Source organism: Pan troglodytes, chromosome 4 (assembly GCF_028858775.2).
Source record: "Pan troglodytes isolate AG18354 chromosome 4, NHGRI_mPanTro3-v2.0_pri, whole genome shotgun sequence".
NCBI classification, from domain to species: Eukaryota; Metazoa; Chordata; class Mammalia; order Primates; family Hominidae; genus Pan; species Pan troglodytes.
This window is the reverse complement of record NC_072402.2, coordinates 75,432,729-75,457,317: the sequence shown is the minus strand read 5'-3', so window position 1 is coordinate 75,457,317 and position 24,589 is coordinate 75,432,729. Positions and strand designations below refer to the sequence as shown.

The 24,589-nt window shown below is 42.1% G+C and overlaps 1 protein-coding gene across 4 annotated transcripts in view; it reads right to left on the bottom strand.

Annotated features, from left to right (window-relative positions):
* Positions 1 to 24,589, bottom strand: part of NUP155 (nucleoporin 155) — a 79,724-nt gene that overhangs the window by 39,659 nt on the left and 15,476 nt on the right. For all 4 annotated transcript variants that reach the window (XM_016953406.3, XM_016953407.3, XM_016953408.3 and 1 more), the window contains 10 exons: positions 21,279 to 21,371; positions 19,741 to 19,907; positions 18,717 to 18,822; positions 17,731 to 17,804; positions 17,062 to 17,153; positions 11,096 to 11,193; positions 9,637 to 9,789; positions 6,364 to 6,464; positions 1,995 to 2,165; positions 222 to 332 (listed from right to left, as the gene is read on the bottom strand). In XM_016953406.3, the coding sequence (XP_016808895.1) occupies positions 222 to 332; positions 1,995 to 2,165; positions 6,364 to 6,464; positions 9,637 to 9,789; positions 11,096 to 11,193; positions 17,062 to 17,153; positions 17,731 to 17,804; positions 18,717 to 18,822; positions 19,741 to 19,907; positions 21,279 to 21,371 (1,166 nt within the window). The remainder of the gene's footprint in view (positions 1 to 221; positions 333 to 1,994; positions 2,166 to 6,363; positions 6,465 to 9,636; positions 9,790 to 11,095; positions 11,194 to 17,061; positions 17,154 to 17,730; positions 17,805 to 18,716; positions 18,823 to 19,740; positions 19,908 to 21,278; positions 21,372 to 24,589) is intronic.

The window sequence follows — 24,589 nt, the reverse complement described above, 5'->3', positions numbered from 1 at the left end:
GAGGCAGAACAATCATTTGAATCTGAGAGGCAGAGGTTGCAGTGAGCCAAGATTGAGCTATTGCACTCCTGCCTGGGCAACAAGAGCGAAACTCCATCTCAAAAAAAAAAAAATATATATATATATATTTATTACAGTATTCCAGTCCCAATTTACATAAACTATGACTCCCACTGTTTGTTTAAAATAGCATCACATTTTTTAAAAGTATATATAATTACCTGATGTAATTTAAAGAATCTTTCAATCTCTTCTCCATCTCCTCCCACATTACTCACAAGTAGATGCCTCAGTTGATCTACAGGTCTAAGTTTATGAAACATAAGGCTCCCCTAAGAAATTTGAAGAAAGAACATGAATAAGAGATTTACCAAGATTGGCTGATAGCAACTGATTCTACCTTATTTGATAAAATAAATGAAACAAACAAAAAAAACCATTCAACAATACAAAGTAGGCTGGGTATGGTGGCCCACACTTGTATTTCCAGCACATCACGGGGCTGAGGCAGGAGGAATGGCTGAGGTGATATAAAAAGTACAACTGGTCAAAAAGATCATCTACTTCTCTACTCAACCTCCAGTAGATCTATATATCTATAAAGAAAACTTAATGCAATTGTCCCGGCAAAGCTGCCCCTTAAACCAGAGAATTAAAGTTAGATTATTAATTAATCATGTTGCTACTATTTATATCAATTTAGGCAAAAAAAAAAAAAAAAAAAGCTAGAAACATAGTCATACCTTATACCAGAGTAAATTCCAAATAGATCAAAAGACTTAAAGGACAAAATAAAACTATCATAATATTACGTTGGTACAAAAGCAATTGAGGTTTCTGCCATTACAGCTTTTTTTTTTTTTTTTTTTTTTAGACGGAGTCTCGTACTGTCTCCCAGGCTGGAGTGCAGTGGCGCAGTCTCGGCTCACTGCAAGCTCCGCCTCCCGGGTTCACGCCATTCTCCTGTCTCAGCCTCCCGAGTAGCTGTGACTACAGGTGCCCACCACCACGCCCGGCTAAATTTTTTTATATTTTTAGTAAAGACGGGGTTTGACTGTGTTAGCCAGGATGGTGTTTTTGCCATTACAATCAATGGCAAAAACCTCAATTGTTTTTGCACCAATCAATAAACAAAAGCAACTAAGAGTGGATTCTTTTATAAACCTTAGTGAGTGGAAGCTTTTCAACTATGACATATTTCAAATGATGGCTGGGCAGATTGGCTCTCGCCTGTAATCTCAGCACTGTGGGAGGATGAGGTGGGTGGATAGCTTGAGCTCAAGAGTTTGAGACCAGCCTGGGCTTTAGTGAGATCCTGTCTCTACAGAAAATACAAAAATTAACTGGGTGTGGTGGCAAACGCCTGCATTCCCAGCTACTCAGGAGGCTGATGTGGGAGGATCCCTTGAGCCTGGGAGGCAGAGGTTGCCGTAAGCCAAGACTGTGCACCACACTCCAGCCTGGGTGACAGAGTAAGACCTTGTCTAAAATAAAATAAAATAAATAAAATAAAATATCAAATGATAACTGATAATTTTGACTAATTATAAGCTTGTGTGCCTGGGAAAAATCTCAATAAACAAAGTCAAATAAGAAACCAGGAAGGCTGGGTGCAATGGCTCACACCTGTAATCCCAGAACTTTGGGAGGCCGAGGCAGGCGGACCACCTGAGATCAGGAGTTCAAGACCAGCCTGGCCAACATGGTGAAACCCCATCTCTACTAAAAATACAAAAATTAGCCAGGTGTGGTGGTGTGCGCCTGTAATCCCAGCTACTCAGGAGGCTGTGGCAGGAGAACTGCTTGATCTGGGGAGGCAGAGGTTGCAGTGAGCTGAGATCACACCACTGCACTCCAGCCTGGGTGATGAGCGAGACTCCGTCTCAAAAAAAAAAGAAAGAAAATTATTCAATTAAGCCACTACTTCAGAGAACTTGACAAAAATATTATACATCGCTTATTTTTGTCACTACCACAACAGAATATGTACATACCTGTGCTGAGAGGAGAACAAATTTCTTCGGAGGTAACATGTGCTGCTGTACAACAACTGGTGAATCAGTTATTGGAATATGATCCTTGTTTAAAGGTGTAATTATTTTATCTACTTTCAATTCATCTATCGCAGAAAGAGCCCAGGAATGACCATCAACACGGGCTGTCATCTATGTAAAAGAAATAAATGTTTTATACATCATATTGAAGTTACATAATGCAAAAGAAAAAACTACAGACTTAATAAAGAAGTAAATTTAATAAATAGTACATTAACATGAATATTTTTGAAAGTATTATGTAATTTTCTACTATCTTTTTTTTAAATCAGGTATTTTCTGGGTTTTTGTTTTTTGTTTTTTTTTGAGACGAAGTTGTCTAGGCTGGAGTGTAGTGGCGTGATCTTGGCTCACTGTAACCTTTGCCTCCCGGGTTCAAGTGATTCTCCTGCCTCAGCCTCCCTAGTAGCTGGGATTACAGCCATACGTCACCACGCCCAGCTAATTTTTTATTTTTAGTGGGGACGGGGTTTCTCCATGTTGGTCAGGCTGGTCTTGAACTCTCGACCTCAGGTGATCTGCCCACCTCGGCCTCCCAAAGCGCTGGGATTACAGGCATGAGCCACCACACCTGGCCTCTGGGGTTTTTTTTTTTTTTTTGAGACAGCATCTTACTCTGTCACCTAAGCTGGAGTGCGCTGGCACGATCACAACTCACTGCAACCTCGACCTCCCTGGGTTCAGTTGATTCTCCCACCTCAACCTCCCAAATAGCTGGGACTACAGGAGAATGCTACCACGGCCGCCTAATTTTTCTATGTTTTGTATGAACAGGGTTTTACCATGTTGCCCAGGATGTTCTCGAACTCCTGGGCTCATGCAGTCTGCCCATCTTGGCCTCTCAAAGTGCTAATCAGGCATTACCTTTTTTTTTTCTGAGGCAGAGTCTCACCCTGTTGCCAAGGCTGGAGTGCAGTGGCCTAATCAGAGCCCACTGTAACGTCTGCTTCCCAGGTTCATGCAATTCTCCTGCCTCAGCCTTCCGAGTATCTGGGATTAGAGACGCACACCACCATACCCGGCTAATTTTTGTATTGTTATTAGAGACCGGCTTTTGCCATGTTGGCCAGGCTGGTCTCAAACTCCTGACCTCAGGTGATCTGCCTGCCTTGGCCTCTTTCCAAAGTGCCAGGATTACAGGCGTGAGCCACCATGCCCGGCCATAAGCAGGCATTTTCTATACTAATACATAAATCTTTTTGTACCAGAGGACAAGGGCAAACTTTTCTCAAGATAAACTATAAATACTCTTTAATAAAATTATAATTCTCTCAACCAAGTAACTACCTTCTACCATCTTTCCAGGATCAATTAAATCTGCTAAGATACTATCTTTCCTTTAAAAAGTATTTTACTGGCTCGGCGAGGTGGCTCACGCCTATAATCCCAGCACTTTGGGAGGTGGAGGCGGGCGGTACCCGAGGTCAGGAGTTTGAGACCAGCCAGGCCAATGTGGTGAAACCCCATCTCTACTAAAAATAGAAAAATTAGCCGGGTGTGGTGGCACACGCCTGTAATCCCAGCTACTCTGGAGGCTGAGGCAGGAGAACTGCTTGAGCCCGGGAGACGGAGGTTGCAGTGAGCCGAGATTGTGCCACTGCACTCCAGCCTGGGCGACAGAACAAGACTCTGTCACAAAAAAAAAAAAAAAAAAAAAAAGTATTTTACCAGCCTAGGCAATATAATGAAGTCCCATCTCTACAAAAAATAAAAAACCACCTCGGTGTGGTGGCGTGTGCCTGTATTCCCAGCAACTCAGAAGGCTGAGGTAGGAGGATTGCTTGAACCCAGGAGTTTGAGGCTATAGTGAGCTATCATGCCACTGCACTCCACTCCAGGCAACAGAGCAAAACCCTGTCTCAGAAAAAAAAAAAAAAAAGTATTTTAATCTTCTAAAATACTTTATAATAAAAAATTTCAAGCAGCCAAAAATGTTGAATATACAGTAAAAGTCCACATGCCCAATACCTAGACTCAACAATTGTTAGCAGTTCGCCATATCTGCATTCTCTCTCTTCCTGTATATTTGTTTTATTGTACTATTTGAAAGTATAGACATCATTTATCACTCTTAAATACTTTTGCACATATCTCCTAAAAATAAGAATGTTTTCTTACAAACCATATAATAACATTTAAAAATGTTATTGGCTGGACGACACGGCTTACACCTGTAATCCCAACACATTGGGAGACCAAGGCAGGTGGATCCCTTAAGCTTTGGAATTCGAGACCAGCAGGGGCTACATGGCAAAACCCTGTCTCTATTAAAAATACAAAAAAATTAGACAAGAGTGGTGGCATGTGCCTGTAGTCCCAGCTATATGGGGGGGAGGGGGTGGCGGGTGCTGAGGTAGGAGGATCCCCTGAGCCTGGGAGGCAGTTGCAGTGAGCTCTGATTGTGCCACTGTACTCCAGCCTGGGCAACAGAGTGAAACCTTGTCTCAAAAAAAAAGTTATCAATTCCCTAATATAATTTAACACCTAACCAATATAAAATTTACCCAGCTGTTCTAATGTCTTTTATGACTATTTCTGATAACTAGGATTTGATCAAAGCTCATACACTATACTTGATGAGTTTTTTTGTTAAAAACAAAAGTCCACCTTTGTTTGAGAAAAACTCAAATATTAAATCAAATTATATGACATGCAGCATTTGTTCTAAAAAAAAAAGTTAGGTGGAGGACAGTGTCTCACACCTGTAATCCCAGCAGTTTGGGAAGCCAAGGTGGGAGGATCGCTTGAGCCCAGGAGTTCAAGACTAGTCTGGGCAATATAGTCAGACCCTGTCGCTACAAAAAATTTAAAAATCGGCTGTATGTGGTAATGCACACCTGTAGTCCCAGCCACTTGAGAGGCTGAGGTGGGAGGACTGCTTGGGCCTGGGCAACAGGGTGAGATGCTGTCTTTTAAAAGAGTAAAGAAAAAAAAAAAGTTAACATTTATGGAATGGTGCTTCCTATGAGTGCCAGGCATTGTTCTGAGTGCTTTACACACATGAGCTCATTTAGTCTCACAACTCCATCGTAGTAGGTACGATTATAACTATTATAGAGGAAGAAACAGAGAGCCAAAAGCATGTCCTCTGCTCCCCCAACACAGCATCCCAACCAGGACAGGATTTATATCTTATTAAGTTCTGAATCCTCATAGTTTATCACAGCACAAGGCTGGTAGTACATGCTCAGTAAAGCTCAAAGAATAAAAGAAAGAACCTTACCTCCTTATCTTCCTCCTGCTCCTACCCCAGCTCTTTGAACCTTGTCAGAAATTTGGTAGAGCTCAGGCAGACAATACTCCCATCCCTGGGAGTTCAGTTTTTACTCCTCCCACTTACACACACCTTTTTCCAGTCCCATCTGGAAGGGTTCAAATTTAAGAACCACCAAAGAACCACTAGTTTTCAGTGAAAACTAGAAGCAAAATGCCTGTGAAGAGGTAGCTCTAAAGACAGAGTACCAGACATTCACACCCCACTAGGGGCTGGTTTATCTGGTTTGATCAGCAGCCTCTGTTGGCTATGCAGGACTATTTAGGAGGACAGGCAGGAGTGAGCAGAGGACACCAAGGGGATGGAGACAGGTAGCCTCCCCTCACCTCCTTATACACTGGGGACTAGGATGGGCAGCTGGGGGCAGGGGCAGTTCGTGGGTTCATAGCAGCCTCGGCCCTCACCCAGGAAGACCATATCCACTTCATGATGTATGTGGTGATTTTTGTGTTTAAAACAAAACTGTGTGTTTGTGGGTGTCTCTTTGTTTATGTGGGAAAGAAAAATGAAATACAATAAGAAAGATGTTGGCAACTCAATTCTCTTACGTGAGGTTCAATTGACTCTTCAAACTTTATGTTTGAAAGTTTCCATAATTAAAAAAAAAACAGACAAAATTACAAAGAGATTGTTAGAATAAAATCTAAGTCACAACTGTAATAGATGGCCTCATATTTAAATAACTAAACGAGCAACATATTTAAATGAGGTAAAGATCACTTCATATGAACCTGACATGTTTTCAGAAAAAAAAAGACAACTTCAAAAAAGATGTATGTATTTTCTAGTACATTATGGAAAATATTCCGTAAGGGTCCAATGTTTTCTTTAAAGATTTTTTTTGTGATTACCACAGTAACTTCTAACCTGACAGAGGAAAACAAATAATTGACAGGATAATTTCTTTACTTTATAATTTCTAATAATACGTTATTAGAAGCAAACAGCAATACATCAGAAGATAAAAGTTTCTTCCATATTATCCTTCACTTAAAATTATATAATAGTTTTTTCAGAATTGTCAGGATAACTTACCTGGGTTTCCATCATTGGCTTTTGGAAAGGAAAAGTATCATGGTTGACACACCATAAAATATCATTATCCTCATTTTCTGAGGCTGCCATCAATAGAATACCTAAAAGTTTAATATACAAAATATTATTACATCATGTCAAATATGCATCCTCAATAACCTTAATAATTATTAGGTTAGTGCAAAAGCAATTGCGGTTTTGCAATTAAAATTATAAAACCGGGCTGGGCACGGTGGCTCATGCCTGTAATCCCAGCACTTTTGGAGGATGAGGTGGGTGGATCACGAGGTCAGGAGTCCAAGACCAGCCTAATCAACATGGTGAAACCCTGTTTCTACTAAAATACAAAAATTAGCTGGGCATGGCGGCAGGCACCTGTAATCCCAGCTACTCAGGAGGCTGAGGCAGGAGAATGGCATGAACCCAGGAGGTGGAGGTTGCAGTAAGCTGAGATTGTGCCACTGCACTCCAGCCTGGGCGCCAGAGCAAGATTCCGTCTCAAAAAAAAAAAAAAAAAAAAAAAAAAAAATTTTACAAAACCACAAGTACTTTTATGCCAACTTAAAATTAGCATATATAGATATACACACACAACATCAATCTTTTTTTTTTTTTTTGAGACGGAGTCTCGCTGTCACCCAGGCTGGAGTGCAGTGGTGCGATCTCGGCTCACTGCAAGCTCCGCCTCCTGGGTTCACGTCATTCTCCTGCCTCAGCCTCCCGAGTAGCTGGGACTACGGCACCTGCCACCACGCCCGACTAATTTTTTGTATTTTTAGTAGAGACGAGGTTTCACCGTGTTAGCCAGGATGGTCTTGATCTCCTGACCTCGTGATCCGCCCAACTTGGCCTCCCAAAGTACTGGAATTACAGGCGTGAGCCACTGCGCCCAACCTAACATCAATCTTTATAAACAAACAAGTTACAAAATAAAATAATTCCCTGAAAGACTATATAATTATTTTTAAGGTAGACTCCTTAAGTGTTCTCAATTTTAAACTGTATTTCTCTCAGGTAAACATTTTTTTTTCACATTTTAGCATTTCTGAACTTAGGGTATATCTTGCAGTCAATGGGTTTATCAATTTAATTATTAATTTTATAAAAATATATTTAGTATATAAAAATGCCATGACTGACAAATTCACAATGTAATACAAGCTAATATTCAATGAAATACAGTTTATATACTGGTTAATTCAAACACACCATGAATAAAAATGATGAAGGTGCTAGAGGAATGGCAGAGATAAGTGTACTATAGAAGCAATTATCTGGGCCAGGTGCTGTGGCTTATGCATGTAATCCCAGCAGTTTCGGAGGCTGAGGCAGGCTGATCACTTGAGCCCAGGAGTTCGAGACCAGCCTGGGCAATAAAGTAAGACCTTGTTTCAACAAAACATGAGGCAGGAGGATTGCTTGAGCCGGGGAGGTAGAGGCTGTAATGAGTCATGACTGCATATTGCACTCCTGCTTGGGTGATAGTAGACACTGTCTCAAAAAAAAAAAAAAAGGCAATTATCTCAACAAAACTCGCCAACACGGTGGCTCACGCCTATAATCCTAGAGCTTTGGGAGGCAGAGGTGGTAGGACTGCTTGAGCCCAGGAGTTTAAGACCAGCCTGGGAAACATGGTGAAACCCCGTCTCTACAAAAAATACAAAAATTAGCCAGGAGTGGTGGCACATGCCTGTAGTCCCAACTCCTCAGGAGGTTGAGCAAGGAGGATCACCTGAGCCTGGAAGGTTGAAGCTATGGTGACCCAAGATCCTGCCACTGCACTCCAGCCTGGGCAACAGAGTGAGAACCTTCCTCCCCACCCTCAAATGACTTGGAAAAATATTCTGTATTCATGGATTTGAAGACTTAACATAGTTAAGATGGCAACATGCCCCAAATTGATATACTGATTCAGCTATCACAATCCAACCTCACTTTTTTGTGTGTTTTTTGTTTTTGTTTTGAGATGGAGTCTTGCTCTGTCCCCCATGCTAGAGTGCAGCGGTAGGATCTTGGCTCACTGTAACCTTCACTTCCCCAGTTCAAGCGATTCTCTTGCCTCAGCCCACAAGAAGCTGTGACTACAGACATGCCCCCTACACCCGGCTAATTTTTGTATTTTTAGTAGAGACAGGGTTTCGCCATGTTGGCCAGGCTGGTCTTGAACTGATCTCAAGTGATCCACCTGCCTTTGCCTCCCGAAGTGTTGGGCATACAGGCGTGAGCCACTGCACCCGGCCCCACCTCACTTTTTTTGCAGAAATTAACAAGGTGATTCTAAAATTCATATGAAAATTCAAGAGACTGAGAAGAGCCAAAATCATCTTTAAAAAAATCAGGCCAGGTGCACGGTGGCTCATGCCTGTAATCCCAGCACTTTAGGAGGCCAATGCAGACGGATCACTTGAGCTCAGGAGTTTGAGACGAGCCTAGGCAACATGGCAAAAGCCTATCTCTACAAAAAGTACAAAAATTAGCCGGGTGTGGTGGCACACACCTGTAGCCTCTCTCATCTACTCAGGAGGCTGAAGTGGGAGGACGGCATGAGCCTGGGAAGCGGAGGTTGCAGTGAGCAGAGATTGTGCTACTGCACTCCAGCCTCGGCAACAGAGCCAGACCACCTCAAAAAAAAAAAAAAAGATCAAAGTTGGAATAGTCACACTTATCAATTTCAAAACTTATTACAAAGCAATGGTAATCAAGACTGTGCTACTGACATAAGGATGGATAATATAGACCAACAGAATAGAACTGAGAATCCAGATTCCATACATTAACGGGTAATTCACTTCAGACAGTAAGATGAAGACAATTCAATGGGGGATATAATAGTCTTTTCAACAAATGGTGCTCAGACAGGTAGATAACCACATGCAGAAGGATGAAGTCAGATTCCTACTTCACACAACATACAAAAATTATCACAAAACAGATCAAAAACCTAAATGTAGGAGTGAAAACTACACTTTCAACTTTTGAATTTCACTACGATTTCAAATTTTATTTTAGATTCAGGAGGTATATGTGCAAATCTGTTACCTGCGTATATTGCGTGGTGCTAAGGTTTAGGGTACAATTGATTCCATCACTCAGGTACTGAGCATAAGACCCAATAGTCAGTTTTTCAACTCTTGCTCCCCTACTTCCCTGACCCTTCTAGTAGTTCCCAGTTTCTACTGTTGCCATAGGGTATTTTCAAATACTTCAAAACACCATATAATTTTAACAATTTTAAGAATATAATCTTAAATCTGATAGTATTTCAGAACTTACCTTTACTATAAAGAGCTCTATGTACTTTTGAAGGCTTTTCTACGGTTGAAGATGCTGAGAATCCAGGAGGTAAGCGGACATGAACCAGCGTCAGTGTATTAGGCCGTGCTAATGGCTGTCTGAATGGACAAGTGCTAAAATATAACCTAACACCTGAAGATGGGGTAAAATTATGCATCAGTAATAGAAAACAAGGACCTGAGGTAAATGTGTTATTGAAGCAATTACATACAGCAATGCAACACTCTGCTAAAACCATACATAACTTTCCTGACTAATTTTTATTTTTGGAGATGGAGTCTAGCTCTGTCGCCCAGGCTGGAGTGCAGTGGCGCCATCTCGGCTTACTGCAACCTCCGCCTCCCGGGTTCAAGCGATTCTCCTGCCTTAGCCTCCCAGGTAGCTGAGACTACAGGCATGTGCCACCACACCCGTCTAATTTGTTTTATTTTTATTTATTTTTTTTTTTGAGACAGAATCTTGCTCTGTCTCCCAGGCTGGAGTGTAGTGGCGCGATCTTGGCTCACTGTAAGCTCCGCCTACCAGGTTCACACCATTCTCCTGCCTCAGCCTCCCGAGTAGCTGGGACTACAGGTGCCTGCCACCATGTCTGGCTAATTTTTTGTGTTTTTAGTAGAGATGGGGTTTCACCGTGTTAGCCAGGATGGTCTTGATCTCCTGACCTCAGGATCCACCCGCCTTGGCCTCCCAAAGTGCTGGGATCACAGGTGTGAGCCACCGCACCCGGCTCCCCTGACTGATCTTAAATTACCATATAGACTATCTGCTAAAATATATATCTAAGAAAACGTAACTCGAAATTGAGAGGTGAATCAATACATTTCATTAGAAAGAACTTGCAAAGACAAACCAAGAAATCTTGTGTTCCAATTCAGGCTTTGTTACAAAATGTCAGCCACTGCGCCTTTTAGGCTTGGCTTTTGTTTTGCTTTTTTACTGGTTTTTTGAGAAAAGATCTTGCCCTATTGCCCAGGGTGAAGTGTAGTAGCATAATCTCAGCTCACTGTAGCCTCAAACTCCTGGGCTCAAGTGATCTTTCCATGACAGCCTCCCAAGCAGCTGGTACTACAAGGCCGTGCCATCACACCTAGCTAATTTTTGTATTTTTAGTAGAGACGGGGTTACAGAGTTTCACCATGTTGCTCAGGTTAGTCTTGAACTCCTGGCTTCAGGCAATCTGCCTGCCTTGATCTCCCAAAGCGCTAGGATTACAAATGTGAGCTACCATGCCTGGCCTAAGTTTGGTTTTATATCTATAAAATGAAGAAACAGAATTAGAAAAATCTCCCAGTTTTCAAAATCCTTTATTTTACAAACTATTTATATGGCTTTACGGCAGATATAGAAGTAAAAATATATTTCTAATCATAAATTTCCAAATCTAAGAATTTTCAGAAGTTGTAACAGTAATAGCAGATATGTAAATAAAACAACATACCTGCATGTGTGACAGCCAATAACTGACAGTCCAGTGATTCAGAATTTTCAATCACTGCTATTTGGACAATTGGTTTAAAAACAGAACGATCGATGGTCCTAAAAGAAAGGAGAAAATAAAGTGTATTTTTAAAATGTGTCTGCTAAATTATAAGAAACATTTCCCATCAGAATGTTTACATATTTCCATATTTTCCTTTTTTTTTTTTTTTTGAGATGTAGTCTCACTCTGTCACCCAGGCTGGAGGAGAGTGGCGTGATCTCGGCTCACTGCAATCTCCGCCTCCCAGGTTCAAGCAATTCTCCTGCCTCAGCCTCCTGAGTAGCTGGGATTACGGGCTCGCGCCAGCACGCCCAGGTAATTTTTGTGTTGTTAGTAGAGACAGGGTTTCATCGTGTTGGCCAGGCTGGTCTTGAACTCCTGACCTCGCGTGAGCGTGATCCGCCCGCCTCGGCCTTCCAAAGTGCTGGGATTGGGATTACAGGCGTGAGCCACCGTGCCCGACCACATATTTCCATATTTTCTTTTTTTTTTTCTTTTTTCTTTTTTTTGAGACGGAGTCTTGCTCTGTCGCCCAGGCTGGAGTGCAGTGGCGCCATCTCCACTCACTGCAAGCTCCACCTGCCAGGTTCACGCCATTCTCCTGCCTCAGCCTCCCAAGTAGCTGGGACTACAGGCACCCGCCACCACGCCTGGCTAATTTTTTGTATTTTTAGTAGAGATGGGGTTTCACTGTGTTAGCCAGGATGGTCTCGATCTCCTGACCTCATGATCCGCCTGCCTTGGCCTCCCAAAGTGCTGGCATTACAGGTGTGAGCCACCGCTCCCGGCCTTATATTTTCTAAATATGCTAAATAATTTAAGACTAGCTTCTTAGGAAAGTAATACAAGAGCAGCAAGAACTGGAAAAACTCTGGAATGTGTATTTTTTACATTTATATTGTTAAGAGTAACCCTATTTTCAAACAAAGATCACAAAAAAAGACTAAAACCATTGGGTGAATGGTTGGTGGGGAGCAGTGTTCTCAGTGTCAAAGTATCATTACTGCTAATTAAAAAAGGAGAAAGGCCGGGTGCAGTGACTCACGCCTGTAATTCCAGCACTTTGGGAAGCCGAGGTGGGCAGATCACCTGAGGTCAAGAGTTCAAGACTGGCCTGGTCAACATGGTGAACCCCCGTCTCTACTAAAAATACAAAAAAATTAGCCAGGGGTGGTAGCGCATGCCTGTAATCCCAGCTACTTGGGAGGCTGAAGCAGAAGAATCATTTGAACCCAAGGTGGAGGTTGCAGTGAGCTGAGATCACGTCACTGCAGTCCAGCCTGGGCAACAGACTGAGACTGTATCTCAAGGGGGAAAAAAAAGGGAGAAAATGGATCTTTATAATGTAGACATTTGGTTAAAATCACCTCAATAAAGTTTTCAACAGTGAGAAAACTGCTATTATGTGTCTCTTGATATAATGTAGTAAGACATTTCACATTGCCTATGTAATATTGGCTAAAAGATATATTACTGCTTGGTGAGGTGGCTCATGCCTCAAATCCTAGCATTTTGAGAGGCTGAGGCAGTCAGATCACTTGAGGCCAGGAGTTCGAGACCAGCCTGCTCAACATGGTGAAACCCCAACTCTACTAAAAAATATATAAAAATTAGCCGAGAATAGTGGCGCACATCTAGAGTCCCAGCTACTTGGGTGGCTGAGGCACGAGAATCACTGGAACTCGGAGGCAGAGGTTGCTGTGAGCCAAGATAGCACCATGGCACTCCAGACTGGGTGACAGAGCAAAACTCTGTCTCAAAGAAAAAAAAAGAAAGAAAGAAAGAAAAAATACATATACATATATAAAATACATATAAACATCATATATAAAATATATTACTCAGAATCTAATTATAAAAAAAGATAAATTTAGAAATTTGTATAATTATCCTGCCCTTCCTTCCAAACGTCAATATTATAAAAAAAAAAAAAAAGGTGGCCAGGGGGCTGTTTTATATTAAAGAGACTAACAACCAATCCAATTCATAAATTCTGATATAACTGGAGAAAAATGGAAAGAAAAACAACTATAAAAGATTTTGAAGCCAGGCGCAGTGGCTCACGCCTGTAATCCCAGCACTTTGGGAGGCTGAGGCATAAAAGCTGGCCAACATGGTAAAACCCCGTCTCTACTAAAAATACAAAAATTACCCAGGTGTGCTGGTGTGCACCTGTAGTCCCAGCTACTCGGGAGGCCGAGGCAAGAGAACTGCTTGAACCCAGGAGGTGGAGGTTGCAGTGAGCCAAGATCGTGCCACTGCATTCCAGCCTGGGTGACAGAGCAAGACTCCATCTCAAAAAAAAAAAAAAAAAAAAAAAAAGATTTTGGGGGCATGGTGGTTCACATCTGTAATCCCAGAATCCCAGGACTGTGAGAGGCTGAGGCAGACACGTCACTTGAGCCCAGGAGTTCAAGACCAGCCAGGGCAACATGGTGAGATCCCCTCTCTACAAAAAATACAAAAATTAGCCAGGTGGAGGTGTCCGTGCCTGTGGTCCCAGCTGCTTGGGAGGCTAAAGTTGGAGGATCACCTGAGCCTAGGGAGGTCAAGCACCACTGCACTCAATCCTGGGCAGCAGAGTTAAAAAAAAAAAAAGATTTTGGGGACTACTGGGCAATTTTAATATGGACTAAGTATATTGTTGTTATGTAACAGACTAAAGGCATGTCGGTGGCTCATGCCTGTAATCCCAGCACTTTGAGAGGCTGAGACATGTGGATTGCTTGACCTCAGGAGTTCAAGACCAGCCTGGGCAACAATGGTGAAACCCCGTCTGTACCAAAAATACAAAAAATTAGCCAGATGTGGTGGCACACGTCTGTGGTCTCAGCTACTCAAGAGGCTGAGATGTGAGGATGCCTTGAGCCTGGGAGGAGGAGGAGGCTGCAGTAAGCCATGATCGCACCACTGTACTCCAGCCTGGGTATCAGAGTGCGACTCCATTTCAAAAAAAAAAAAAAAAGTCATGATGTCTACAATGTACTTTCAAATGGCTTATAAGACAGGCAACAAAGAGGCAAAATGTTAAAATTGAGATAAAGAGTGTATTAGTTTTGCCGGGTGCAGTGGCTCATGCCTGTAATCACAACACTTTGGGAGGCCAAGGCGCGCGGATAACAAGGTCAGGAGTTCGTGACCATCCTGGCCAGCATGGTGAAACCCTGTCTCTACTGAAAATACAAAAAATTAGCCAGGCACAGTGGTGCGCGCCTATAGTCCCAGCTGCTCGGGAGGGTGAGGCAGAAGCATTGCTTGAACCCGGCAGGCAGAGGGTGCAGTGAGCTGAGACTGCAACACTGCACTCCAGCCTGGGTGACGTGACAGAGTGAGATTCCATCTCAAAAAAAAAAAAGTGTATTAGTTTTTGTCACATTGTTCTTTTAATTTTTTTGTGGATTCGAAAAAAATTCCAGAAAAAAATTAGAGGGAAAAACAGAAAATTATGTGTTTTCAATTGTGTCTGCCTTCAGAATTTTTTTCTTGTCACTGAAGAATAAAACAAAACAAAAAGCCTGAGCAAGATAGCAAGACCCCAGTCTACTAAAAATAAAATTAGGTGCGCATGGGGGCACACACCTATAGTCATAGCTACTCAGGAAGCTTAGGCATAAAGATCACGTCAGCCCAGGAAATTGAGGCTACAGCAGACTACAATTGCAACACTGCACTCCAGTCTGGGCAACAGAGTGAAACCCTGTCTGAAAAAAAAAACAAAAAGTTGATTTATTTCACTCTGATTGTAGCAATAATCTAGGCACAATGACAACAGAGGTTGAAAAATTTGAGGCCTTCATTATAAAAAGAGTGTTTGCAGATGGGGTGCAGTGGCTCATGCCTGTAATCCCAGCACTTCGGGAGGCCAAGGCAGGCAGATCACCTCAGGTCAGGAGGTCGAGACCAGCCTGGCCAACATGGTGAAACCCCATCTCTACTGAAAATACAAAAATTAGCCAGGTGTGGTGGCAGGCGCCTGTAATTCCAGCTACTCAGGAGGCTAAGGCAGGAGAATCGCTTGAACCCGGGAGGTGGAGGTTGCAGGGAGCCAAGTCGCGCCATTGCACTCCAGCCTGGGGGACAAGAGTGAGACTGTCTCGGAAAAAAAAAAAAAAGAGAGAGAGAGTGTTTGCAGCTTGACCAAGGTAGTTGGGATATGTGCAAATGGTAATGCAGATTGTCTGAAGACTTGGCTTCCGCGTTAGGTTCTTGTACTTATTTAGGAGTTAGATCTCAGGCAAATCATCCCTTAGTTTCAGTTTCCTTATGAATAAAATGGGTACTACAACTTTGAAATATTGTGTTCTGTACTTGTGTCAATAATCAGACCAACTAAGCTTGAACCACACATGTCTGTTAAAAGAGTGAGTAGTGGCCGGGTGCAGTGGCTCATGCCTGTAACCCCAGCACTTTGGGAGGCCAGAGCGGGTGTATTGCTTGAGTCCAGGAGTTCAAGACCAGTCTGGGCAACATGGTGAAGCCCTGTCTCTATAAAAAATAGAAAAATTCACCAGGTGTGGTGGCATGTGCCTGTAGTCCTAGCCGCTCGGGAGGCTTAGGTGGGAGAATCGCTTAAGCCCAGGAGGTGGTGATTGCAGCAAGCTGAGATGGAGCCACTGCACTCCAGCCTGGGCAACAGAGCGAGACTCCATCTCAAAAAGAAGCAAACAAAAAACCGAAAGAGTGAATAGTTAAAAGTGGGGAAACTTTGAGACATGCAGTTTCCTAGTCATGATCCCTATGTAAAGTTGCCAGGAAAAACACATGTCAAGCTGTACTTTACGTAGTAAAACCAGTCTACCTTATATTTCCAACTATCAAACATAAGAATAAAAGAGTCTCAAGCTGGGTGCGGTGGCTCACGCCTGTAATCCCAGCACTTTGGGAGGCCGAGGCAGGTGGATCACCTGAGGTCGGGAGTTCGAGACCAGCCTGACCAACATGGAGAAAACCCCATCTCTACTAAAAATACAAAATTAGCTGGGTGTGATGGCGCATGCCTGTAGTCCCAGCTACTCAGGAGGCTACGGCAGGAGAATCACTTGAACCCGGGAGACAGAGGTTGCAGTGAGCCGAGACTGCACCATTGCACTCCAGCCTGGACAACAAGAGTGAAACTCCATCTCAAAAAAAAAAAAAAAAAGTCTTGGCCAGGCACGGTGGCTCACGCCTATAATCTCCACATTTTGGGAGGCGTGGTGGGTAGATTACCTGAGGTCAGGAGTTAGAGACCAGCCTGGCCAACACGGCGAAACCCAATCTCTACTAAAAACACAAAAATTAGGCTGGGCGTGGTGGCTCATGCCTGTAATCCCAGCACTTTGGGAGGTTGAGGCGGGCGGATCACGAGGTCAAGAGATCGAGACCATCCTGGCCAACATGGTGAAACCCTGTCTCTACTAAAAATACAAAATTAGCTGGGCATGGTGGTGCATGTCCGTAATCCCAGCTACTCGGGAGGCTGAGGCAGGAGAATCGCTTGAACGCGTGAGGCAGAAGTTGCGGTGAGCAGAGATAGCACCACTGCACTCCCGCCTGGGCAACAAGAGCGAAACTCCATCTCAAAAAATATATATACAAAAATTAGCCAGGCATGATGGCAGGCACCTGTAATCTCAGCTACCAGGGAGCCTGTGGCAGGAGAATCAGTTGAACCCAGGAGGTGGAGGTTGCAGTGAGCCAAGATTGTGTCACTGCACTCCAGCCTGGGTGACAGAGTGAGACCCTGTCTCAAAAAAATAAATAAATAAATAAATAAAGGAGTCTCTAACAGCTCCGTTTCAAACATAATGTAGAGTGTCATCTCTTCAACATTCCTTGTCTTTTAGAGACATTTTGATGAGGGAATAATATACTTTTAGAAGGCTACACACAAATAGTATAATTATGCCTGCAAATGAAATGCTTAATAATAAATTACATGTTACCTAGCAATGTTACCAGCAGCAGAGACAACGGCATTCTGTGACACAGAGGCAACTCTGCTCATTCCTTGTCCATCTTGTCCCAAATCATACACCTGTGAATACAAAATCATTCTCACTTAAACATGATTATATACTATACACATATTATTAAACTCTTCCTTTTAAGGGATCCTTTAATATTGGTATTTAATACAAACATGAAAACATTCAGAGTCGAAATTTCATAGAAAGGGGCCCCTTCTGAGAAGTGAGTTGGGCTTTTTTTTTTTTTGAGACGAAGTCTTGCCCTATTGCCCAGGCTGGAGGGCAAAGGCATGATCTCGGCTCACTGCAACCTCCGCCGCCCAGGTTCAAATGATTCTCCTGCCTCAGCCTCCCAAGTAGCTGGGATTAAAGGCACATACCACCACACCTGGCTAATTTTTGTATTTTTAGTAGAGGCAGGGTTTCATCATGTTGGCTAGACTGGTCTCAAACTCCAGACCTCAGGTGATCCGCCCACCTTGGCCTCCCAAAGTGCTGGGATTACAGGCTTGAGCCACCATGCCCAGCAGGCTTTTTTTTTTTTTAGTTACACAGTTCATAGGAAAAATTTAAGAGGCGGGAATTGTCTTCCTTAAAAATAAGGATTTATTTGACTCTTAATGGTATAATAATATTAATACTAACCTGTATTACTCCTTTCTCAGATCGTGTATATAAAATATTTCTAGAATTATCAATTGCAATTTGAAGAATAGGATCTAAAAGTAAGACCAAAAAAAAAAAGAGAAAAAAGTAAACCCAAGGATTAACAAAGCAAATACATTAGCTAGTTACAACAAACTGTTGAATCAGAACTTTGTATTCAGGGGCTTTCTACTCTCTTGCTTTGTAGTTAAATCCTAGGATGTTTGCATAAGATCCAGTCCAAAAAGCATTTTGGTCAGACAACACATGAAAAAAACACACGCTAAATACTGTGACTGGGTTATGAGCATAGAAAGTAAGTTATTTTGTCCTCTAAATGAATTTTAAGCCAAACTGAAAACAAATTCTAAGTTATTTTTTCATGAAATAACTTAGAAAATAAATTCTAAGTTATTTAAACATTAATGAATGTTTACTACATCCTAAAAACACAGAATAAGTATACCTGGTCCTTTATGTTAAGAAACTTCCAGTTTGGCCTAATTGATTGTGTGAAAGAAAATAATTTTAAAATTCAGTCATATTAATCTTTGGGTATACAGATCTTATTTTGCCAAAGCATTTTAAAAATTATTTCACCTGTTGAAATCTCTCAGTTCATTAAAAGCTAAGATATATTATTTTTATACTGGAAATTTGTTCTAGACCAAGCAAACAATGTATTAGCTGTCTGAATGTCTGTCTCTCTCACATACATACACATATTTTGGTTTAATTATGTACAGCTGTTTTAGACGCAAGTTCTTTGATGCTACATTTATAGGAAATAAGTAAACTGGAGAACAAAATCCACACTTTCTCTGTTATGATCTCCTTACCCTTTAAAAGACCTCATGAATATATAAGAAATGCTACTTAACATAACAAATTGTTTCAATTAAGAATGATAATTTCTGAAGAAAATGTTGAGGGAACAATGTGTTAGAAATTAGTTGTACTTGCCAAATTTATTGTTTTCTACTTACCATCTTCTGAGAACGTGAATTGTAGCAAGGAAGGAACAAGGAAAGAAAGTGAGCTCTTTGAGTGGTTTATTTTCCTACATCTTTGGCTAAACCACCCTGCTTCAGCCTTAAAGAAAAAAGTAGAAAGAAGACTTATAAAAGTATGTAACTCCCTTACAATAACTACTGTATATCCATATTTATAAAAACCTTCAAGTCTTCATGAAATATCAGTTATAATCACTAATACCAGTTATAATCAACAAAACAAGACATATTATTCAAAATTAACTACTGAGTTTAGTCCATAATTTAAAATATCAACCAAATACTGACAAGGAAAGAATTTCAAGACATACTGTTAGATGAAAAGCCAGTTATGGGCTGGGCACAGTGGCTCGCACCTATAAATCCTAGCACTTTGGGCGGCCAAGGCAGGTGGATCATTTGAGGTCAGGAGTTCGAGACCAGCCTAGCCAACATGATGAAACTCTGCCTCTAATAAAAACACAAAAATTAGCTGGATGTGGTGGTGCACGCCTGTAATCCCAGCTACTGGGAGGCTGAGGCAGGAGAACTGCTTAAACCCAGGGGATGGAGGTTGCAGTGAGCTAAGATTCAGCCACTGCATTCCAGCCTGGGTGATACAGTGAGACTCCATCACATTTAAAAAAAAAAAAAAAAAAAAAAAAGCAATTACGAATTAAATCAATAATCCAAGTGAAAACACATATTTGCAAAAGTGCATTTTGTATTTGTATATGTGTATACACACACAAACACATATGCATAGATATCTATAGAGACACTGATGTCTGCTTTATGTTCCACAAGGACATACATAGAATTAATAATGACTTTTACCTCTGAGGGCTGAGTTTTGTAGGCATGGTGTAGTCATGGGGACTACAGCTTCAACTGTATGCTTGAATATTTACCATAAAAATATATTAATGTCCTTATATAATTAGAAAACAAAATAAAGGCTTATCTTTCCCTACTCCATCAAGAGAGAAAAAAAAACGTTTACAAATGTCAGACTTACCTGGTAGGCTACTTCATATAAACAGCCATCCTTTCCAGCCAAGAAAATTCTGCCATTATCAGTGGAAGTTATTGTTAAAAGGTAAGTATTATCAGTAGGAAGAGAATATAAAGGATCTGGAAGCAACTGCATTCCACTAGACAAACTATCATTAAGAACTCCAGAACCTATTTAAGAAAGATTACATAAATCAGTTTATTAGCTACTCCACAGTTTTTAAAAATCTTTGCATTATCATCAGAATCTATGTTTACTCAATTCTTTTTTTTTTTTCTTGAGACAGTCTTACTCTGTTACCCAGGCTGGGTGCAGTGGCCCGATCTCAGCTCACTGCAAGCTCTACCTCCCGGGTTCATGTCATTCTCCTGCCTCAGCCTCCCGAGTAGCTGGGACTACAGGCGCCCGCCACCATGCCCAGCTAATTTTTTTTTGTATTTTTAGTAGAGGCGAGGTTTCACCATGTTAGCCAGGATGGTCTCGATCTCCTGATCTCGTGATCCGCCTGCCTCGGCCTCCCAGAGTGCTAAGATTATAGGCAAGAGCCACCATACCCAACCTTACTCAATTCTTACTGACAATTAACATAGTCAACAGCTTCTATAATATACATTTTAAAATTACTAAAAGAAGTCTGATACAATTTGATAATTCAAGTTAAACAGAACCTGCAGAGTGTGTGAGTATGTGTGTGTGTGTGTGTGCCTGTGTGTTTATTATATAGTAAGATAATAAACAAGAAACTAACCCGGCCGGGTGCCGTGGCTCATGCCTGTAATCCCAGCACTTTGGGAGGCCCAGGTGGGCAGATCACCTGAGGTCGGCAGTTCAAGACCAGCCTGACCAACATGAAGACACCCCGTCTCTTCTAAAAATACAAAATTAGGCCGGGCACAGTGGCTCACACCTGTAATCCCAGCACTTTGGGAGGCCAAGGCAGGTGGATCACGAGGTCAGGAGTTCAAGAACAGCCTGGCCAACACAGTAAAACCCTGTCTCTACTAAAAATACAAAAAAATTAGCTGGGTGTGGTAGTGGGTGCCTGTAATCCCAGCTACTTGGGAGGCTGAGGCAGGAGAATCGCTTGAACCTGGGAGGCAGAGGTTGCACTGAGCCAAGATTGCACCACTACACTCCAGCCCGGGCGACAGTGCAAGACTCCCTTATCAAAAACAAACAAACAAACAAAAAAACAAAATTAGCCGGGTATGGTGGTGCATGCCTGTAATCCCAGCAACTCAAGAGACTGAGGCAGGAGAATCACTTGAGCCTGGGAGGCAGAGGATGCGGTAAGCCGAGATCACGCCATTGCACTGCAGCCTGGGCAACAAGAGCGAAAATCCGTCTCAAAAAACAAAACAAAACAAAACAAAAAACTAACCCAATGTTAACTTGTGGAAAAAAGCCTGAGGATTTGGCAGTAATAATCATTAATATGAGTCAATGGAATTCAACATTTCACCCAGATTAGCTTTTAACTGTAATATCAATTGGCCAAAATACTATTATTTAAAAAAACGTTAACATGTGGGTTGCCATACCTGTTTGCAAATTAGCATAGCTGAGTCCAAGAATTACTATGTCTACAGGGGTCGCCAAAACCAGGAGGTGTCGCACATGAGGTTGAAAGATGCCTAAGATAAAGTAGACACAGGGCAGGAATACTTTCAGCATTTAAGCACTAACAGAGTAAGCTTTTATTACCATTAAAGTGAGCTACTAATTAAATGGTATATGAAAAGGCTGGATGCAGTTTAGTCAATTCTGTTGTTAAAAATATTATTATGTATGATCATTTAAATAAGTAAATTTTGAATGTCATCAAGATAATGAAGAGGAAAAAAAGTTAATAGCAGTGGAAAAGAACCACCTTAGAAAACAATCACTTCAGTATTTAATGCTATTTTAAAAGTGTTATATTACAAAATAGTTTAAATATATTAAAATATAGAGATGTATATTTGTATATCCATGTTCATAGCAGTGTTTTTCACAATAACTAAAAGGTGAAAACAAAATCCAAGTGTCCATCGATAGATGCATTAAAAAAAATGACATATATATATACACACACATACAAAATGGAATACTACTGAACTTTCAAAAGTAAGAAAGTTGGCTGGGCACAGTGGCTCACGCCTGTAATCCCGTGGGAGGCTGAGGCAGGCAAATCACCTGAGGTCAGGAGTTCGAGACCAGCCTGGCCAACATGGTGAAACCCCATCTCTACTAAAAACAAAAAATTAGCCGAGTGTGGTGGCACGTGCCTGTAGTACCAGCTACTTGAGAGGCTGAGGCAGGAGAATTGCTTGAACCCGGGAGGCAGGGGTTGCAGTGAGCCGAGATCACGCCATTACACCCCAGTCTGGACGACAGAGTGAGACTCCATCTCAAAAAAAATAAAAAAATAAAAACATAAAAGGAAAAATGTTTTGATGCATGCTGTAACACAGATGAACCTTGAGGACATAGGTTAAATAAAATGAGCCAGTCACAAAATGACCAATATAGTACCATATGATTCCATTTATATGAGGAAACCTAGAATAGTCAAATTCTTACAGACAAAAAGTGGAATGGTTACTACCAACCGCTGAGGGAAGGAGGAACAGGAGTTTTTAGTTAATAGGTACAGTTTCCGTTTTACAAAATACAGAGTTCTAGATATAGATGGTGGTGAAGGTTACACAATAACGTGAATGGACTTAATACCACTGAAGTGTAGGCTTAAAAACAGTTAAGATGGCAAAGTTTGTATTATGTGTATTTTACCACAATTAAAATATATATAATAGATTTCATTTTGAATTGCAAATAAAAGCTAGACAATTTTAGAAAATAAAACTTACACCTATAGTTATCTACAAAAGAAAAGATTACAACCTTGATAATAGTATAGAGCAATATTTATACACTTAATGCATCTCTTTTAGATTCTATGTAAAGGACATACATTTGCTTTGCTTTTCTTTTTGAGACAGAGTTTCACTCTTGTTGCCCAGGCTGGAGTGCAGTGGCTTGATCTCGGCTCACTATAACCTCTGCCCCCCGGGTTCAAGTGATCCTCCTGCCTCAGCCTCCCGAGTAGGTGAGATTACAGGCATATGGCACCATGCCCAGCTTATTTTGTATTTTTAGTAGAGACACGGTTTCACCATGTGGTCAGGCTTGTCTCGAACTCCTGACCTCAGTTGATCCACCCGCCCCAGCCTCCCAAAGTGCTGGGATTACAGGCGTGAACCAACGCACCCAGTGTCTTTATTTCTTCTTTTTTTTTTTTTTTGAGACAGGGTCTTGCTCTGCTGCCCAGGCTGGAGTGCAGTGGCAGAATCAAGGCTTACTGCAGCCTTGTCCTCCTATGCTCAAGCGATCCTCCCGCTTCAGCCTCATGAATAGCTGGGACTACAGGCACGCACCACCATGCCTGGCTTATGTTTCTGTTTGTTGCAGAGACAGGGTATCACCACGTTGCCCAGGCTGGTCTTGAAGTCTCAGACTCAGGTGATCTGCTCGCCTCAGCCTCACAAAGTGCTGGGATTACAGGTGTGAGCCACCACACCCAGCCTGAAAATATATTTTCAATGCAAGTAAATAAATAGTGTATAAAATGTCGGTTTGGGCTGGGCGTGGTGGCTCACGCCTGTAATCTCAGCACTTTGAGAGGCAGAGACGGGCGGATCACTTGAGGTCAGGAGTTCGAGACCAGCCTGACCAACATGGTGAAACCCTGTCTCTACTAAAAATACAAAAATTAGCCGGGCCTGCTGGCGGGCGCCTGTAATCCCAGCTACTCGGGAGGCTAAGGCAGAAGAATCGCTTGAACCCGGGAGGCGGAGGTTGCAGTGAGCCGAGATCGTGCCATTGCACTCCAGCCTGGGCGACAGAATGAGACTCCATCTCAAAAAAAAAAAAGAAGTCTGTTTTTACTTAACTGAGTATCTATAATTGCAAAATGGCCATAATCTTAAAAAATTTCACTTAGGCCTTGCAAAAAAGTAATTTTTGTCTATTATTTCCTCCTATAAAAAGGTACATTTGGCTGCACAGTGGCTCACATCTGTAATACCAGGACTTTCAGAGGCCAAGGTGGGCGGATCGCTTGAGGCCAGGTGTTAAAGACTAGCCTGGCCAACATGGCCAAACCACATGCTACTAAAAATACAAAAATTAGCCGGGAATGGTGGCGCATGCCTGAAATTCCAGCTACTCAGGAGCCTGAGGCAGGAGAATCGCTTAAACCCAGGAGGTGGAGGTTGTAGTGAGCACCAAGGTGACTCCACTGTACTCCAGCCTGGGTGACAGTGAGACTCTGTTTCAAAAAAAAAAAAAGTACGGTTAAAGAATGTGTGTGTGTGTGTGTGTGTATATATATATTTATTTATTTGTTTGTTTGTTTTTTGTTTTTTTGAGGCGAAGTCTCACTCTGTTGCCCAGGCTGGAGTGCAGTGGCGTGATCTTGGCTCACTGCACGCTCCACCTCCCAGGTTCACACAATTCTCCTGCCTCAGCCTCCCAAGTAGCTGGGACTACAGGCGACCACCACCACGCCCAGCTAATTTTTTGTATTTTTAGTAGAGATGGGGTTTCACTGTGTTAGTCAGGATGTTCTCGATCTCCTGACCTCATGATCCACCCACCTTGGCCTCCCAAAGTGCTGGGATTACAGGCACAAGCCACCATGTCCAGCCAAGAATATATTTTAAATTTAAATCAGTCAATTCTCCTTCCTAGTAACTCTGATAAGAGATTTGGCATTATGCTGGGCATGGTGGCTCACGTCTGTAATCCCAAACACTTTGGGAGGCCGAGGTGGGCGGATCACCTGAGGTCGGGAGTTCGAGACCAGCCCGAC